The sequence below is a fragment of the Poromitra crassiceps genome (genome assembly GCF_964638095.1).
Source record: "Poromitra crassiceps genome assembly, chromosome: 4".
Lineage (NCBI taxonomy): Eukaryota > Metazoa > Chordata > Actinopteri > Beryciformes > Melamphaidae > Poromitra > Poromitra crassiceps.
Window position 1 is genome coordinate 29771916 of NC_139626.1, and position 15882 is coordinate 29787797.

The 15882-nt window shown below is 42.6% G+C and overlaps 1 protein-coding gene across 1 annotated transcript; it reads left to right on the plus strand.

The window, feature by feature from the left end:
• The first annotated feature begins 4455 nt into the window (after positions 1–4455).
• Positions 4456–15168, plus strand: LOC310776104 (protein kinase C and casein kinase substrate in neurons protein 1-like). Its single transcript, XM_083636265.1, has 10 exons — positions 4456–4585; positions 7608–7698; positions 7863–8019; positions 8292–8527; positions 9238–9393; positions 12310–12485; positions 12613–12733; positions 13463–13530; positions 14064–14143; positions 14750–15168. Exons 2-10 carry the CDS (start codon positions 7642–7644, stop codon positions 14860–14862), a joined length of 1164 nt encoding a protein of 387 aa, XP_083492391.1. The 5' UTR covers positions 4456–4585; positions 7608–7641; the 3' UTR covers positions 14863–15168.
• Positions 15169–15882: the final 714 nt, after the last annotated feature.

Consider the following 15882-nt stretch of genomic DNA (forward strand, 5'->3'; position numbering starts at 1 on the left):
TGATACCCCAATAAGCTTTGTATGTATGTACTTTGCGAGCACTAAATATATCCTACATGTAAAAAGGGTTTCACTATTAAGTAGACCCACTTGTTTGTTTTGTACTAAGTGCTGATCGCAATCATTCATTTCAAACTGGTCAGGGTATTTATAATTGTTGAATCCAAGTTGTGCATAATGAGGAATATAGAAATATTCAAACGTATTGTTGTGAAATGAGCTGTTATTATTTTCTTTGTTGTTATATATAGGGAGAAAGGGACCGGGGGAAATGGTGCATATCGGAGAGGGAGTGGAAAAGTGTAGAGAACGGGGGTTTGCATGTCATTTCACACTGCAGATCAGCTGTTCATAAGGCGATGTTTACGGACGTAGCACAGGTCAAAGGGCAAGGGGTGGAGTCGTCCTCTTTGATGCCATAATGTCGACGCTCTCTCACACACAGGTGCAGTGATCAAAAAGGGCTTTTTACTGCTTCTCTGTCTGCCTGACTTCCTCAACCCTGCGCCTCTGTAAGTCTGTGTGTGTGTGTGTGTGTGTGTGTGTGTGTGTGTGATGCTCTCCCAAACCCACACAATCCTCTCTTTCTAATGCCTTCTCCAAAACACATTTATAATGGTCATAAAACTGTTTTTTCTCATCACTTGACAATCCCAATGTTGCCCTATTCCCCCCCGCTCCAAAAAAAACCTCTCACCCCCTTTTTAAAAAGGTTTTTGAAACCTTTTTCCAGAGTGATCAATTTCAGGCAAATACTATTATGTTACATAGAGTTGAACATGAACGCCCTGGATTTTTTTTAAAGCCATTCCCTGCGGTGAATTGAACTGCAAGGTGAAAACACATCCTTTATAGATCTAAATGTAATGATGATGATGAGAATAATAACCTAAAAAAAACATAGTATATTAAAGATAACAATATTAATGATTAAGTATGTAAACATTTTTAAGAATCTCCGTCTTCCAAATAGTGTGGACAAATTATTTGAAGCTGTTTGTTTTGTTTCTGTTTCATTTTGGGTTTTCTGTAAATGCTTTCTATACTGCTCGCCCTGTGGTGACCCCAGTGAAGCTGACACCCGTTTATGCATATTCTCTCTATGCGAGTATAAAATTACGACTCCATAACCTCACGCTGAGATGCCTCAATGCTAGCTTACGATGGGCACTATTCCCAGACTGCAAACTGAAAGGACTGAGCGGTAGTGTAGAAAGCATTGCATACTATGATTTACAAAGAGTATTTTAGGACTAGTGAAATACATGAATATGACTATATACAGTATGAGCATAAGTATGCAGAGATAAAAGGTTTATATATATAAATATGAAGTTTTGTTTTAAATTATATACAGTATATACTGATAAAAAATATATATGATAGAGCTACAACTAAGGTGTTGAAATAAATGCTAAATAAACTCTGGCTCTGTCTTGATTTCTTTCCTTTTTTTTTTCTTTTTTTTTCTTTCTCAAAATGCTCAATTATGCTCACCGTTAAATATGGATACGGAGCCTTCTGTCTGTACTCTGCGTTCATTTAATTGTGCACGTTTTCCGGATATGCACGAAACAGATCAGTACCACACACATACTCACACATTTGACTCTCTACTGCCCACTATAGTGCTTAGCATGCTACCAACGTGAAAGACGTATGGAAATATGTGGGCAGTTGGGTTGCAAAATTAACAGGAATCTATGGGAATTAACTGGAAATTCTGGGGTAATTTAACTGTATTTACCTTGTCATATACAGACATAAATAGATTTTGTTTTGTCATAAGACATGCATGCAAACATTTCTAATACAAATTACATTTTTGACTTTTATTTATGTATTTGTGAGTAGAACTTTAAATGGATTATTTCATTGAACAACAACAACAAAAATCATCATCTATAACAACAAAATGATCCATTTCCTCCATCACATTGAGGAGGACGTTGATGAGGTCCATGAAGAAAGCATTGAGACCTGAAAGGATTCCGAGGAAAACGCAAAGACCAGAGGCTTAAGAAGCTTCTAATCCATTAATTCTACTGACAATTCACAAAGTCAAAAAGGTAATTTTTGCATAATGATGCATTCTGCTTATGACAAAATGAAATGTTTTGCCCTGACAAGTTTCATACGTTAATATAAATTTCCAAGTTTCCAACTTTGAATATTGGGAACTCGCCTACAAAAAAAAACAAAATTCCTGAGCTTAACTTGCCATGGAAAATGTCCACCCCTTTGCAACCCTAGTGGGCAGTGACGGTTGTATTGTTTGAAACGGATGTATTTATTTTCGTACAAAAATGGAGCTTAATCCAGCTTGATGGATGGCCAATTGTGCCTGTATGGATGCCCGAGCAAGCCGGAGGTAACACGGGGGCTCGAACCTGCGACCCTCGTGTTAGTATAGGCAGGGAATCTACCGCTGCACCACCAGGACGTCCGCCCTGTCTTGATTCTTATTGCTCTGTGGACTCCCTCTTGTGACAGATTCTCATAATGATCCAACGTAAAGCTCTGAGTTTGAATTCAGTCACTTGGCAGCAGCTCCTCTTCGCCCTGTGGTGGTCGAACACATTGTTTTCCTCTTTGCCCTCTGGTGGTCGAACACATTGTTTTCCTCTTCGCCCTCTGGTGGTCGAACACAGTCTAGTGTTTTCACGTCCTGAATTATTTTCCCATCATGTGTGATGAGGTGATAGAAACAAAACAGTGGTGCTGATGGGGGGAGAAGATGAGATGCTTCATTCAAAGCATGCGGCCGCTGTCTTCATGCAACGAGGCACAAGCTTCCCATACAGTGTGACAGTGTGGGAAACACTGAGAACCAAGAGGTCTGTGGGATGAGATGGTTCCATACAGTGTGGGAAATGCTGAGAACCAAGAGGTCTGTGGGATGAGATGGTTCCATACAGTGTGGGAAATGCTGAGAACCAAGAGGTCTGTGGGATGAGATGGTTCCCCAGCACAGCAGTCAGCTTAGCCGCAACACATGGAACCATTTTAAAGGATAATACCAGTGTTTGTTGTTTGAGTTTGGGTCAATCGTCCTTTTCTTGGTTTGTCTACACACAGCATAGTTGGAGATATCGTGACTTTTCCCCCTTCCTTTCACAAGAAGCCATTTGCTTAATTTTTGTACAGTATAAAAACACAACTTCCACAGGCTTGCCCACATTAAGCTTGAACTTGCTTTTAAAGTTTCTGTTTTATCGTTATTTCCGTCGAATGTTTCCATATCAACGCTGCATTAATCTTCTTGCTTACTGTCAAACACGCCCACAAGAAGATAACAGTCTGCTGCCAGGAGAGAATCCCTTCATTGTTAGCCTGGGACAGCAGCTCATCTCAACCTAGGTTTGACACTGGAAAATGTGGGATTTTAAAAACAACAAAACAAGTCAATGCTAAATAATGGAGTAAAAAGGTAAACTAGACCTAGACAACATAAAAGGGCTTTAACTCTAGATCACAGTGGCGTTACCTTTAACCAGTGTTGGGCAAGTTACTTTCAAAATGTAATATACTACACTATTACTACTTTCATTTGAAAGTAATAAGTTACTTTACAATATTACTGTCTGTAGAGTAACTTGTTACTTATTAGATTACTTTTGCATTACTTTCACCCAAATAAATGCAGTAGCAGAATGACACCGCTGCCCCAGAACCATCCCAGTGTAAATCATCCAAAATTCAAAATTTTATCCTTTTCCTTTGTTATTGTCATCTATAGTAGTTATTTGCATAAAAACACACAGTTTGATTAGTAAATTATTGTATCTTTTATTTAAATGTGCTTTGATTTTTTTTTTTAATTAACTCAATTTGTAACTTGTGTTACTTGACAGTAACTGGTATAATATTACTGAAATCCTATTGGTAATAAGTTGTATTACTGAGTTACTGCTAAAGGTACCGCTAAAAGTTACCGCTAAAAGTAATATATTACATGGAATTTATTACTTTTGTAATGAGTTACCCCCAACACTGCCTTTAACTACTACCAAAACAGCACAGAGCAGTTATTGAATAGCATCCAGCTGAACATGCTGCTTACTGTAGTCTCTTTGACACAGGCATATTTCTAGGCCTCACCAGAGAGGGGCCGGCGAGTGACAAAGGAGCACCCCCCCCATCATGCACATACACACACATACACACACACACACGCTAATGAGATCACATGACCTTTGTGCCACACTGACACAATGCTGTGACCAGCAAAAAAAATGGTCAAAATGAAGTTCACATTCTCTCCCGAGCTTGCTTACCGTGTCAACACTATAGTTCATTAGCACCATATTGAGAAAGGGAGAGCGAGGGGAGGGAGGGAGGGAGGGAGGGAGGGACGGGCAGAGAAGGAGGGGGATTCTTCCAGCTGTTTAGGGAGAGGGTGAGAGTCAAAGAGGGTCAGAAGGAACAAACCAGCTGACAGCAAGGGACACCCGTGAAGTCTGTCAAAAGAAGGGAGGGATGGCGATCAAGTAAAGGGGAAACTGAAAAGAATAGGAGTGTTCATCCATGGAATATTGACTGTGAACTAGAACAGCACAGCCGACAGGGGAGGAGTGCAAGAAAGGTATGTTTTATCCACCCCCCCCCCCCCCCCCCCTCTCTATTTGTTTGCCTCAAGCCAATTAGCAGCAAAGTGATTAACATGCAAATACACTGATTTGTTTAACGGTGACACACACACGGCCGCCCTCAGATCAACGAGCAGTGTGTGTAACTTTAAGTGCCAGGAGGGAGAGAGAGACAGAGAGAGGCATGTGTGTTAGAGGAGGAGAGGCACACTGGAGAGGGCTAGACGGACCGAGAGAGAAATGGAGAGAAATCCTCAGAAGCTCTTGAACTAACAAGTGGTCACTTGAGTCAAATCAGAGAAATGTAAGTGCTGGTTTCTCCCAGGCATGACCTCTGCCACTTCTTCTTTATTGTTGTTCCGTGTGGATGGACTTTTGAAGCATTAAAATAGTTGGGCAGACAGGAAGGAACGCGTCTTGAATTACAGTGTGATGGCTGTTGAGTCGTGTTGCAAATCAGTTTGTGCACAACCGAATCAGAGAGGATCAAATCAGAAGGTAAAATGGAATAAGTTAATTTGTGCCAGGACTGATTCCCCACACCGTACAGTATAGAAGATCATGGCAATAGTGGAAAAACTGCAACTGGGCAATAGTTGATCATGAGAATATGACAATATCAGGAGCAGCTAGCTGGGGGAAAGAAGGAGAGACGTCAGGAGAGGCTGAGTCTGTCTCATGCAGTCTTGTGATGAGGTGTGGTTAGTCACTCAGCCAGCAAATGTGTCAAGTTGTTACCCAGACACAAATAGGCCTGCATGTGGCTGCGTCCTTTGCGTGTTTGTGCACGGATCTCCCTCTTGTTGTTCAGTCTGTCTCTTTACACCCATGCATCCAAAAAAAGCCTTGGAAAGAGGTCTGTAGTCTGGATACTTTGTTCCATTTAAATCCCACACAGCCACACTCAGAAACATGCCCCTGTTGCTCTTTTGTGGTCATGATCTCCGGATCAAATGTCCGGGGGAGTGAGAGGGCGGGAGACGCTTGGGTCTGCTTGTATTAGTCAGAGGAGCAAAGGGAAAGATGACCTTTCCCTGCTATTTATTTTGGGAAGGCCGGAGCGGCTGTTCTATTCCTGCTGTCAGATTCCAACCCGCTGGATTCCAGTGCGCCATTGGAACGACACTCCCCTCACTCACTCACTCACTCACTCACTCACGGGCTTGGATGCATGTAAGCAATGTAACGTACAGTATAAATAATAACACCTCATCAGCCTCGTCCAAGTTGTCATGGCACTGCGCTAAACAAGACATGCTGGTGGTGGTGCCCCCCTCGTCTCAAGAAAATCTCACAAATGCAATGCTTTATTTATATATATATATTCAAGATTCAAGATTTTTATTGTCACTCCATAGTACAAGTATCACGTGTGAAATTCTTGTGCTGTAGACTCCGTTACAACATAGTGCAAAATAACAGGGCATATAGGTGCAGGAAAACAAGAGAAACAACAAGCAATAACAGTAAAGCAATAAAAACAAGCCAGAAACAGTGACATTCACTGCACCTAGGTGCAAATAGCATAGACAAATTTAAACATAATTAAACATTCTGTTTGCACAGGTGCAAATAACATAGACATAATTAAACATACGTAATGGTAACAGCTGCAGTACAGCTATGATTGTTTATTTGTGTATGTTAAGGAGTCTCGTGGCCTGCCGATAAGAAACTGTCCCTCAAGCGATTTGTTCGTGCTTTTGGGACCCTGTATCTCCTCCCTGAGGGTAACAGGGAGAACAGGCTGTTGTGGGGGTGGTTTGTGTCCTTGATGATCTTCAGGGACCTCCTGAGGCACCGCTGGTTGTACAGTTCCTGCAGTTCTGGCAGCTCACATCCTGTTACGTGCTGGGCCGCGCGCCTCACTCTTCTTATCGCCCTGCGGTCCATGGTCGTACAGTTCCCGTACCAGGTGGTGAAGCAGCCAGTCAGCAGGCTTTCAATGGTGCCTCTGTAGAAGTCCCTGAGGATTTATATATATAGGATATATATATATATATTGTAGGTTCGGGAAACTCGGACAGAGTGAGAGCTCTTCCCACTGCGCAATCTTTGGTTTTGGAATCTGCGGCAGAGTGAGAGGTCTGTCTGCTCTCTGCTCCTGTTCTGAGATCTTTGACTACTCTCTTTCCTCAGTCCAGAGCAATTTAGAGAGTGGCGCCAGCGGAGGTCCGAAATGCGTGACTCATGTAGCCAATGAATAGCCAGGAAGGGGGGCTCGCGCTACGTTTGAATGCATAAAATAAAGCTGATAATATACAATTTGGTTCTTTAAACGTCTGACCCTTTCCAAGAACATCACAAAGGGTCAGGGCATCTGTCTGTTTGACCGTGGTATTCTTGCTCTGATGCCCCTCGCGGTGCTTGGTGCCCTACGCACAGCACGTGGTGCTCATGTACGTAGCAGCGGCCCTGCTTCTATGCTTCAAGAGCCAATTATTCCCATCAGACACGACTGCTACGCCAGGCAAAACACCTCTGCTTTATGAGGAAGTCGGCTTGCTGTATCTGCACATTACACACATAACCAGAGGTCCAACCTGTTAGATCAGTGTTTCTCAACATGGGCCCTGGGGTCCTTGAGGGGGTTCCAGTGGGGGGGGGGGGGGGGGGTCCCCAGAAATTTGATGAATTGCTAAACATTGTCGTTAATTCATTTACAAGAAGTTAACAGCATTAGAGAATATAGAAGAATGACTGTTTGGATCATAGTTTCACTGTAATCTCTGTACCTACAATACCAACAGTCATGGAGTTCTGGACAAAATCATATCTAGCAATAAGAAATATTCTAAGATCAACTGGGGGTTCGGGGCCCAAATGAAGACTAAATTTGGGGTCCTTGATATGAAAAGGATTGAGAGAATCACTGTCTTATATGATAATAGGTGTCACGTCACCTGTCTGCTTTTCTTGACTTGTTATGCATCTTAACCAGTCTTGGGACTCTCTTCAAAACAGCAACAGCTAAACCTCTCAACAGCTATACCTCTCAACAGCTATACCTCTCAACAGCTATACCTCTCTGCGTCAGGACAAGGCCCCAATAATGGCGAGTCTCCCCAAAGAGCCGCCTGAAGATGCCAAGAAGCAGAGCTTCTGGATGGTGAGGATTATATTTATGAAGAAATCTGTGATATTAACTGCCCCAGAAATAGTCAATATATCCAACACAGTGCTTATGTGTGCTCGTGGAAGTCCACCTCGTGCTTGTGTGTCTGTTCTTCCAACATTTCACCGCCCGCTGTCGACTGCTGTTGGTCCTCCTAGCCGGGGAATTATGAGCGAACGGTGCGGCGTACTGACCAGTCCTACCAGGCCTGCAACGACATCGTGGCCTGCTTCCTGGAGAGGGCCAAGGTGGAGAAGCAGTACGCCCAGCAACTCAGCCAGTGGAGCAGCAAGTGGAAGACCATCGTGGATTCTCGTGAGTATGGGAAGTAGCAACAGCGAGAAGATGAGCCACTGTAGCCTGTAAACAAAGCTGCTTCCCAGGCCCCTTTAGTCATCATGAGAGGTCCCATTCTCATCAAGCTAAATATACACTTAAGTCCTGCTAAATGGCTGCATCTGCCTGTGTTTGAAATCCTTCAATGGACAGATGGAGACAATTTGTTCCTTATTTGTTCCTTATTGGCTCCATGACTCACCTCTGTCCCCCCCCCCCCCCCCCCCCCCTCCATAACAACTCCCTCCCAGGACCGCTCTATGGCTCCCTCATGAGGGCGTGGCAGAGCTTCTTCTCCTCCACCGAGCGCCTCTCCGCCCTGCACTCCTCCATTGCCCAGTCCCTGGTCTCTGAGGACGGGGACCGGGTGAAGACCTGGCAGAAGGAGACCTTCCCCAAGAAGATGTTCTGTGGCCTCGCAGAGAGCCACAGCAACGAGACGAGCTTCTCACGGGCCCAGAAGCCCTGGAGCAAGAAGCTGAAGAAGGTGTGTGTGTGTGTGTGTGTGTGTGTGTGTGTGTGTGTGTGTGTGTGTGTGTGTGTGTGTGTGTGTGTGTGTGTGTGTGTGTGTGTGTGTGTGTGTGTGTGTGTGTGTGTGTGTGTGTGTGTGTGTGTGTGTGTGTGTGTGTGTGTGTGTGTGTGTGTGTGTGTGTGTGTGTGTCAGGGATGTAAACTAGTCACCTTTAGGTGACAGTCACCTTTTTTAATCGCAAAATAGGACAATCGAGTTAATGTTTTCTGAGGTTGTGTCTGCATGCCCTGGTATCTGTCACCTTCTTCACTCGTTGAGTTTGCATCCCTGGTTATTATTATTATTATTATTATTATCATGATATGTAATTTGAGAAGAATTATGGAGTATGAAACAGGAGAAAACACATGAGAAGAAAATTCATTGATTATTAAATGAAAGCAGATAAAGTGATTTGAAAGATGATGCTGACTTCATAAAAATAGAAAAATAATTAATGTTTGACTCCTTCCTGAAAAAAAAAAGAACTGAAATGGAAATGAAGAATAACAAATAAAAATGAATGGAAAGCATATCAAAATAACCCTGGTTTGTGTGCATGTGCGTGTGTGTGTGTGTGTGTGTGTGTGTGTGTGTGTGTGTGTGTGTGTGTGTGTGTGGGCGCACGTGTATGTGTGTGTGTGCGCGCGCGCGTGTGCGCGTGCACGTGCATGTGTGTCAAACAGTTGGAGGCGGTCCGAGTGGCGTATCACAAAGCCTGTCAGAAGGAGCAAACAGCCATGAGCAAAGAGAAGCAAGCCAACGAGAACTCCGAGATGAGTCCAGAGAAAAAGCAGAAGATAACGGCAGCCAGAGAGAAGGCCACGGAGGAGAAGGACAAAGTGAGGAGAGATGTTAACACACCTCAAACACTATCATTCAGTCATCACACATCCAAGTTCACTATTTTCTGTAGAAACATTGCTTTCACAGAGTTTTGTTAGGCTGATTACATGTGGTGATATTTATTTGGCTGATGTAAAACTCCTCCAGGGAAACAGATCTTTCTAAACACCTGGTGTGTTTTAGAGCTCCAGAACTGATTTCAACTTGGACTTTGTTGATTCATGCTTGCGATTAAAAATGTTATATGTTATTATAGCATCTAGGGCAGTGGTTCTCAAACCTTTTCACGTGAAGGGCCTAAACTGACACAAATTCCACGGACCCCCATTTGATACGATTTTGTCCCAGGCAGGCCCGTAGCTACCATTGAGGACACTGAGGTCATGACCTCGGTATTTTCCACACACACAAAAAAAATGAAAATTTGAAAAATAGCCCCGGTCCCCAGATCTATTCATCTGTCATTGGTGTTTTAATGTGACAGTTGATCGGAAATGCAACAATTTGCTTCCTCTCTGTGTGCTATAGAAGGAAGAGCGATAACTCACAACATTCAGATTTTGCATTGAGGCTAGATTGGGGCTAGACTTTGGGGACAGTTCTATTGAATTGAATGGGTAAGTAACTCCCCTGTAAAGTGATGTTTGTGTAGATGGGCCATTGTATTTAATTGAGCAGTATTCTGCCATGTGACCTGTATGCAGAATATAAATGATATTATATGGGGAGACATTTATTTTTTTGTATCGTTTTAAAGCAACAGCACAGTAAAGAGGATATTAATCTAACACGATGTCTGTAGTTCTTTATAGATGTAGCCTCTTAATTTTGCTCTCAAAGTGCACCAGATTTAAGCATTTTACTTTAAAATGGACAACATTTTCTATCCGGTGGGGCACTGCCCCACCTGGGCCCCCCACGCCGCGCTAAAATTACCTCTGTATTTCTCAAACCCTGGCTATGGGCCTGGTCCCAGGGTCCCCCATCTGATAAGACTTTTTGCTTTTAAATGTTTTATTACAGAAAGTGTATGAAACCCAAATAGTCCAAAATAGTCATATATACTATCATTGTGTTACTTACTTACTGGATTTATAGTGAAAATAAGTTATTCCCCTTTTTGCTGGGGACCCCAAACCTGACGCTGCCAGATGGTTTGTTTCACCATCCGGGAACGAGTTGCTGAGGAAACTCAGGTTTTGGGGCAGGCACTTTCAAAAAAATACCTGGCAGGTGATTGGATGAACCATCTGTCTATCATCACGTCTATCACGGGCTCGGGCACTGACGTCACTGCCCAGCGAGCACAAAACGTTTTTTCAACGTTGATTTTTAGTTGAAATCTGGGTGATATTGGGTTTGAACGTCTAAGACCTAATTTCACCCTCTTTTCAACCGGCTAAAATGCGGTTACAACGTCAACGTGTAAAAAAACACAATTTGGTTCATCATATTGTTAAAACATTTGTTCTAGCTTGGAATAGAGGCAATATTGATAGTGTGTGAATTGGCATTTGTCCATTTTATTGTGTAACTGAGAGTTGAAATCTGGTCTATACGAAAACTACATTTCAACGCATTTTATGTCACATGAAATATCATAAATATGGGACTATATAGGCTATGTGGTGCCAGCAAAAAGCTTCCAGGACACAACTATGGTTAATAGTTTAGCGCAATACTATAAAATAATGAATTCAGTTCCTGCAGCAACGCGTATGCGCAAGTACTTACTTGCTAGCTATACTAACCGTGACTGACTAGACTAGACCAAAGCAAGTCTGCACCGGTCTGCACCAAGTGCGGAACGAGGTGCTCTGGGCACGCTATGTTATTGTAACAGACTGTATACGAGGCTCTGTGTACCTCCTCAGTCTCTGGTGTTAAATGAAGTTAACCTCTGAAGCCATAGGCTACAGCATATAGACAACACACACACACACAACATAATTTTAGTCTGTTACATTAATATAATAGTCTCGTACACATCACATAAAATAACTTGTCCTTCCGATCGTCGACAATCATGTAGTCTACAAGTTGTGTGCGAGATAGAGTATATATGTGGCCAGCTCTATACAGAGTATAAGAAAATGTATAGCTCAGCGCGTAGAGCGGACTCGCTTGAATGTGGGAAAGCCGGGTTTAAATCCCGTGTGCGCTGCTAACTTTTTAATTTAAGATCCTGGTGAAATATGGTCTAAATCTGAACGTTCAATAAACGTCTGCAAATAGTGGGTGAAAAAACTTTCACTTTCAAACCTTCCTTGCATGTTTTTTCAACGTTGACCCTAAACGTTTTTTAAACGTCTTTTCAACCGAAAAATGCTCGCTGGGTGACGTCACACCAAAGCCCGCCCGTGTAGCTGCCTCTGGATGCTGATTGGTGTGAACCACTGGTGGTTTGCATTGATTCAACCAATAGATTGGAGCGTGGCAAGATGGATTTGTCGTGTGAGCGTGATCTCATGATCTCACAAGAATCTGCCTGCCTCGCAAGGTTCGGGGACCCCCTGGAACCCCCTCTAGGACCTCTGGGGGTCATTGGACCCCATTTTGAGAACCACTGCTCTAGGGAACTAAATAAAAGAACCACTGCTCTAGGGAACGATACAAAAGGTGAAAATTATCAATACGTTTCTTCCTACACATTTGGACAAAGGAGACACAAATATATCAAACTGTATTCTTACCCCCTGCCTCAAACAAATTAATGTTTTTTTTTCAGTCTATTTATTCTTGCAGTGAACTGTTGTGGTTGCTGCAGGTGATCCAGCTCTTCTTCTAATCATTTCAAGGACTCGTATTTAGACGTTTTAGATCCGCCGTAAAATAAACACGTTATGAGGTTGTTCCTGAAGGAGAGCGTGGCACGTTTTGATCGTAAAACTGCTCTTGTGAGCCCCCCGCAGGTCAGGGAGCGCTATGAGAAAGTGTTGGAAGATGTGACGTCCTACACCCCTCGCTACATGGAGGAGATGGAGGCTATTTTTGACCAATCGCAGGAGGAGGAGAGGAAGAGGATGAGCTTTCTGAAGCAGGCCTTCCTCTCCATCCACAGGCACCTTGACATCACCAACAACGAGAGGTGTGTGTGTGTGTGGGGGGGGGGGGGGGGGGGGAGTGAGAGAGAGAGAGAGGATGGGTTGATATAGGCCAAGTGTTACTGTATACTTCATGCATCATGACAAGCACATGTATCTGTCCTGTGGCAGTGTGAAGGCAGTGTACAGTGAGCTGCACCACACTCTCATGTCCGTCAGCGAGCCGGACGACCTGAGGTGGTGGAAGAACAACCACGGCCCCGGGATGCCCACAGACTGGCCCAAGATCCAGGTACGTTCAAAACATTCTTCCCAAAATATCAGGGTTTGTTTGGGCCATTCATCAATTGAGCATGCACGGTGAATTCCAATTCCAATTCAGAGTTGGAATTGGAGTGTCCAAGAACAGAATGACATGAACTTCCTTGAAATCCCACTTCTACGAGAGTTTGTCTTGACTTGATAAACATTACGAATCAAACATTAGGAATCAAATATATATGATCAGTTCTGAATATCGTAAAATGTGAATGAACCTTTCAGCTGGTATTTGACGCATAACATGTCATCATAATACATTATGATTGAATGTATTTGAGTGTCCTTAGCTGAACAAATGAGATCACTTTTACAGAGAGATTATTTTGTATATTTTAGAGATACTGAATTCTGAATCAAAGGTTTTCCAAAATGGATAGAAATCTGGAATAAAATGTTTCATTTGCTGTCAGCAGCAAGATTAGCTTTACCTATTATTAATGACCTAAATGAGCTGGGGATGCATACAGTCTCTTTCCTCTACAGTTGTTGGGTCTGATAAACGCATGATAAGTGTAAACCTGTATCACATGATAAGTGTAAACCTGTATCACATGATAAGTGTAAACCTGTATCACATAAAGTGTAAACCTGTATCACATGATAAGTGTAAACCTGTATCACATAAAGTGTAAACCTGTATCACATGATAAGTGTAAACCTGTATCACATGATAAGTGTAAACCTGTATCACTCACGTCAGGAATGGGTCCCACCAGTAAAGAAGCTGAAGAGGAAGAAAAGAAACCGGACAGGGCAACAGGAGCGATCGTAAGCAGCCTGTGTGACAACTGATATAGAGAGCCAAAGTGGAACGTCACTTCCTGCTTCAGCACTGTACCAGAGATTTTCATCCGCCATTTATTTTCCAATAGACATTTCGTAAAATGCTTAAAATTTTTTTTTACTTCGTCAAACCAAACGGTTCAGATATATTTCGAAACAGGAGAGACCACATAACATTTCACTCGGACCAAAAGACCAAAACGTGGATTTAAAGAAAATGTTTTTTCTGTGTTGTTTTTTTAAGTTTTGGTCAGAGCGAAATGTTCTATGGTCTCTCCCGATTCTAAATATAGCTGACCCGTTTGGTTTGTAAAACTATTTTTATAAGCATTTTACTAAATGTCCATGGGAAAATAAATGGCGGATGAAAATCTCTGGTACAGTGCTGAAGCAGGAAGTAGGCGGTCACTTTGCCTCTCTATATAACCCAGAGATGAACCATACACATTTGATTGAGTGAGTCAGATATCATGTTGTTTTCTCCTCGTGATGAAAGCCTCCATGTCTTCCCCTGCTAGTGTGATGATTGGTGGTGTGAAGGTGCGAGCGCTGTATGACTACCTGGGAGAGGAGGGTGACGAGCTGTCCTTTAAAGCAGGTGACAACACCAGGAAGTGTGATACGACGACAGGACTGGACACTGATATGACAGGACTGGACACTGTGATATGACAAGACTGGACACTGATATGACAGGACTGGACACTGTAATATGACAAGACTGGACACTGTGATATGACAGGACTGGACACTGTGGTATGACAAGACTGGATACTGATATGACAGGACTGGACACTGATATGACAGGACTGGACACTGTGATATGACAGAACTGGACACTGTGATATGACAGGACTGGACACTGTGGTATGACAGGACTGGACACTGTGATATGACAGGACTGGACACTGTGGTATGACAGGACTGGACACTGTGATATGATAGGACTGGATACTGATATGACAGGACTGGACACTGATATGACAGGACTGGACACTGTGATATGACAGGACTGGACACTGTGGTATGACAGGACTGGACACTGTGATATGACAGGACTGGATACTGATATGACAGGGCTGGACACTGATATGACAGGGCTGGACACTGTGGTATGACAGGACTGGACACTGTGACACTCTGTGTCTTTTATTTTCTTGAATCACAATTTGAATCCTGACCTGCATCCCCAATGTGACCCCAGGGGAGGTGTTCCTGAAGGTGGAGGAGGAGGACGAGCAGGGGTGGTGCAGAGGAATACTGAGTGGAGGGAAGGAGGGTTTCTTCCCAGCCAATTATGTCGAAGTTGTGGAATGACATCATCACACTGTTCAACTTTTTACGTTCTGAACCTATTTCTCACAAAGTGTCGAGTTTTCAAATCTTCCACACACAAAATAACACCAATTAACATGTCATGTCCAAGATGTTTTGTCACAATGATTCTGAACAAATGTCAAATGTTCTCAGTAATATATGAAATGTAAGATTTTAGTAAGTACAGTACTTTAAATTCTGACCAATATGATTCGAGTACAATATACAATATGGGTTAATTTATCGATGACTAGAATGTGCTGTGTACTTTTTGTGTGCAGGAGCTACTTAGTATGTTTGTACGTGTGTGTGTGTGTGTGTGTGTGTGTGTGTGTGTATGTGTTTATGCATGTCAGCATCGGTGTGTGTGCATAAACAAAAGAGGAGGAACTAAGGAGGATATTTATTGACCGTCATCTTGATTAGCTCGCTGTCATGACGAGCGTTCATCACGGTGCATAAGCTTTACCCAAGCACAGGTTTACAGCCATGTGTCATCATGTCCAAAAGGTTCATGTTTACTTGATACGTGTTATGAAGAAGCACATAGAAGTTCTTTTGACAATGAAATGGATTTTCAAAATAAAAGTAACTAATAATTACTTTTGTTTTGGCTCTTGTCCTCCTTGCTGGCACATATGAGGTTGTTGTTGTTGTGTGTATTGCTTTTTTGCCTTTTTGTAAACATCTTGTCATTTTTTACGTCAATTTTAAACAAATTAAATAGACGCTTGCTTCCTGTCCATTTCATTTTATGGATAAAATATCTACCAAGTACAATAAGTAAATTAACAGCAAACAAAGCATTCTTCTTCTTCTTCTTCTTCTTCTTCTTCTTCTTCTTCTTCTTCTTCTTCTTCTTCTTCTTCTTCTTCTTCTTCTTCTTCTTCTTCTTCTTCTTCTTCTCTTCTTCTTCTTCTTCTTCTTCTTCTTCTTCTTCTTCTTCTTCTTCTTCTCTTTACTCATTGGCATGTCAGTAATCTCAGCCTCAGGGAAACAGACAAAAAGCATTTGTCTTCA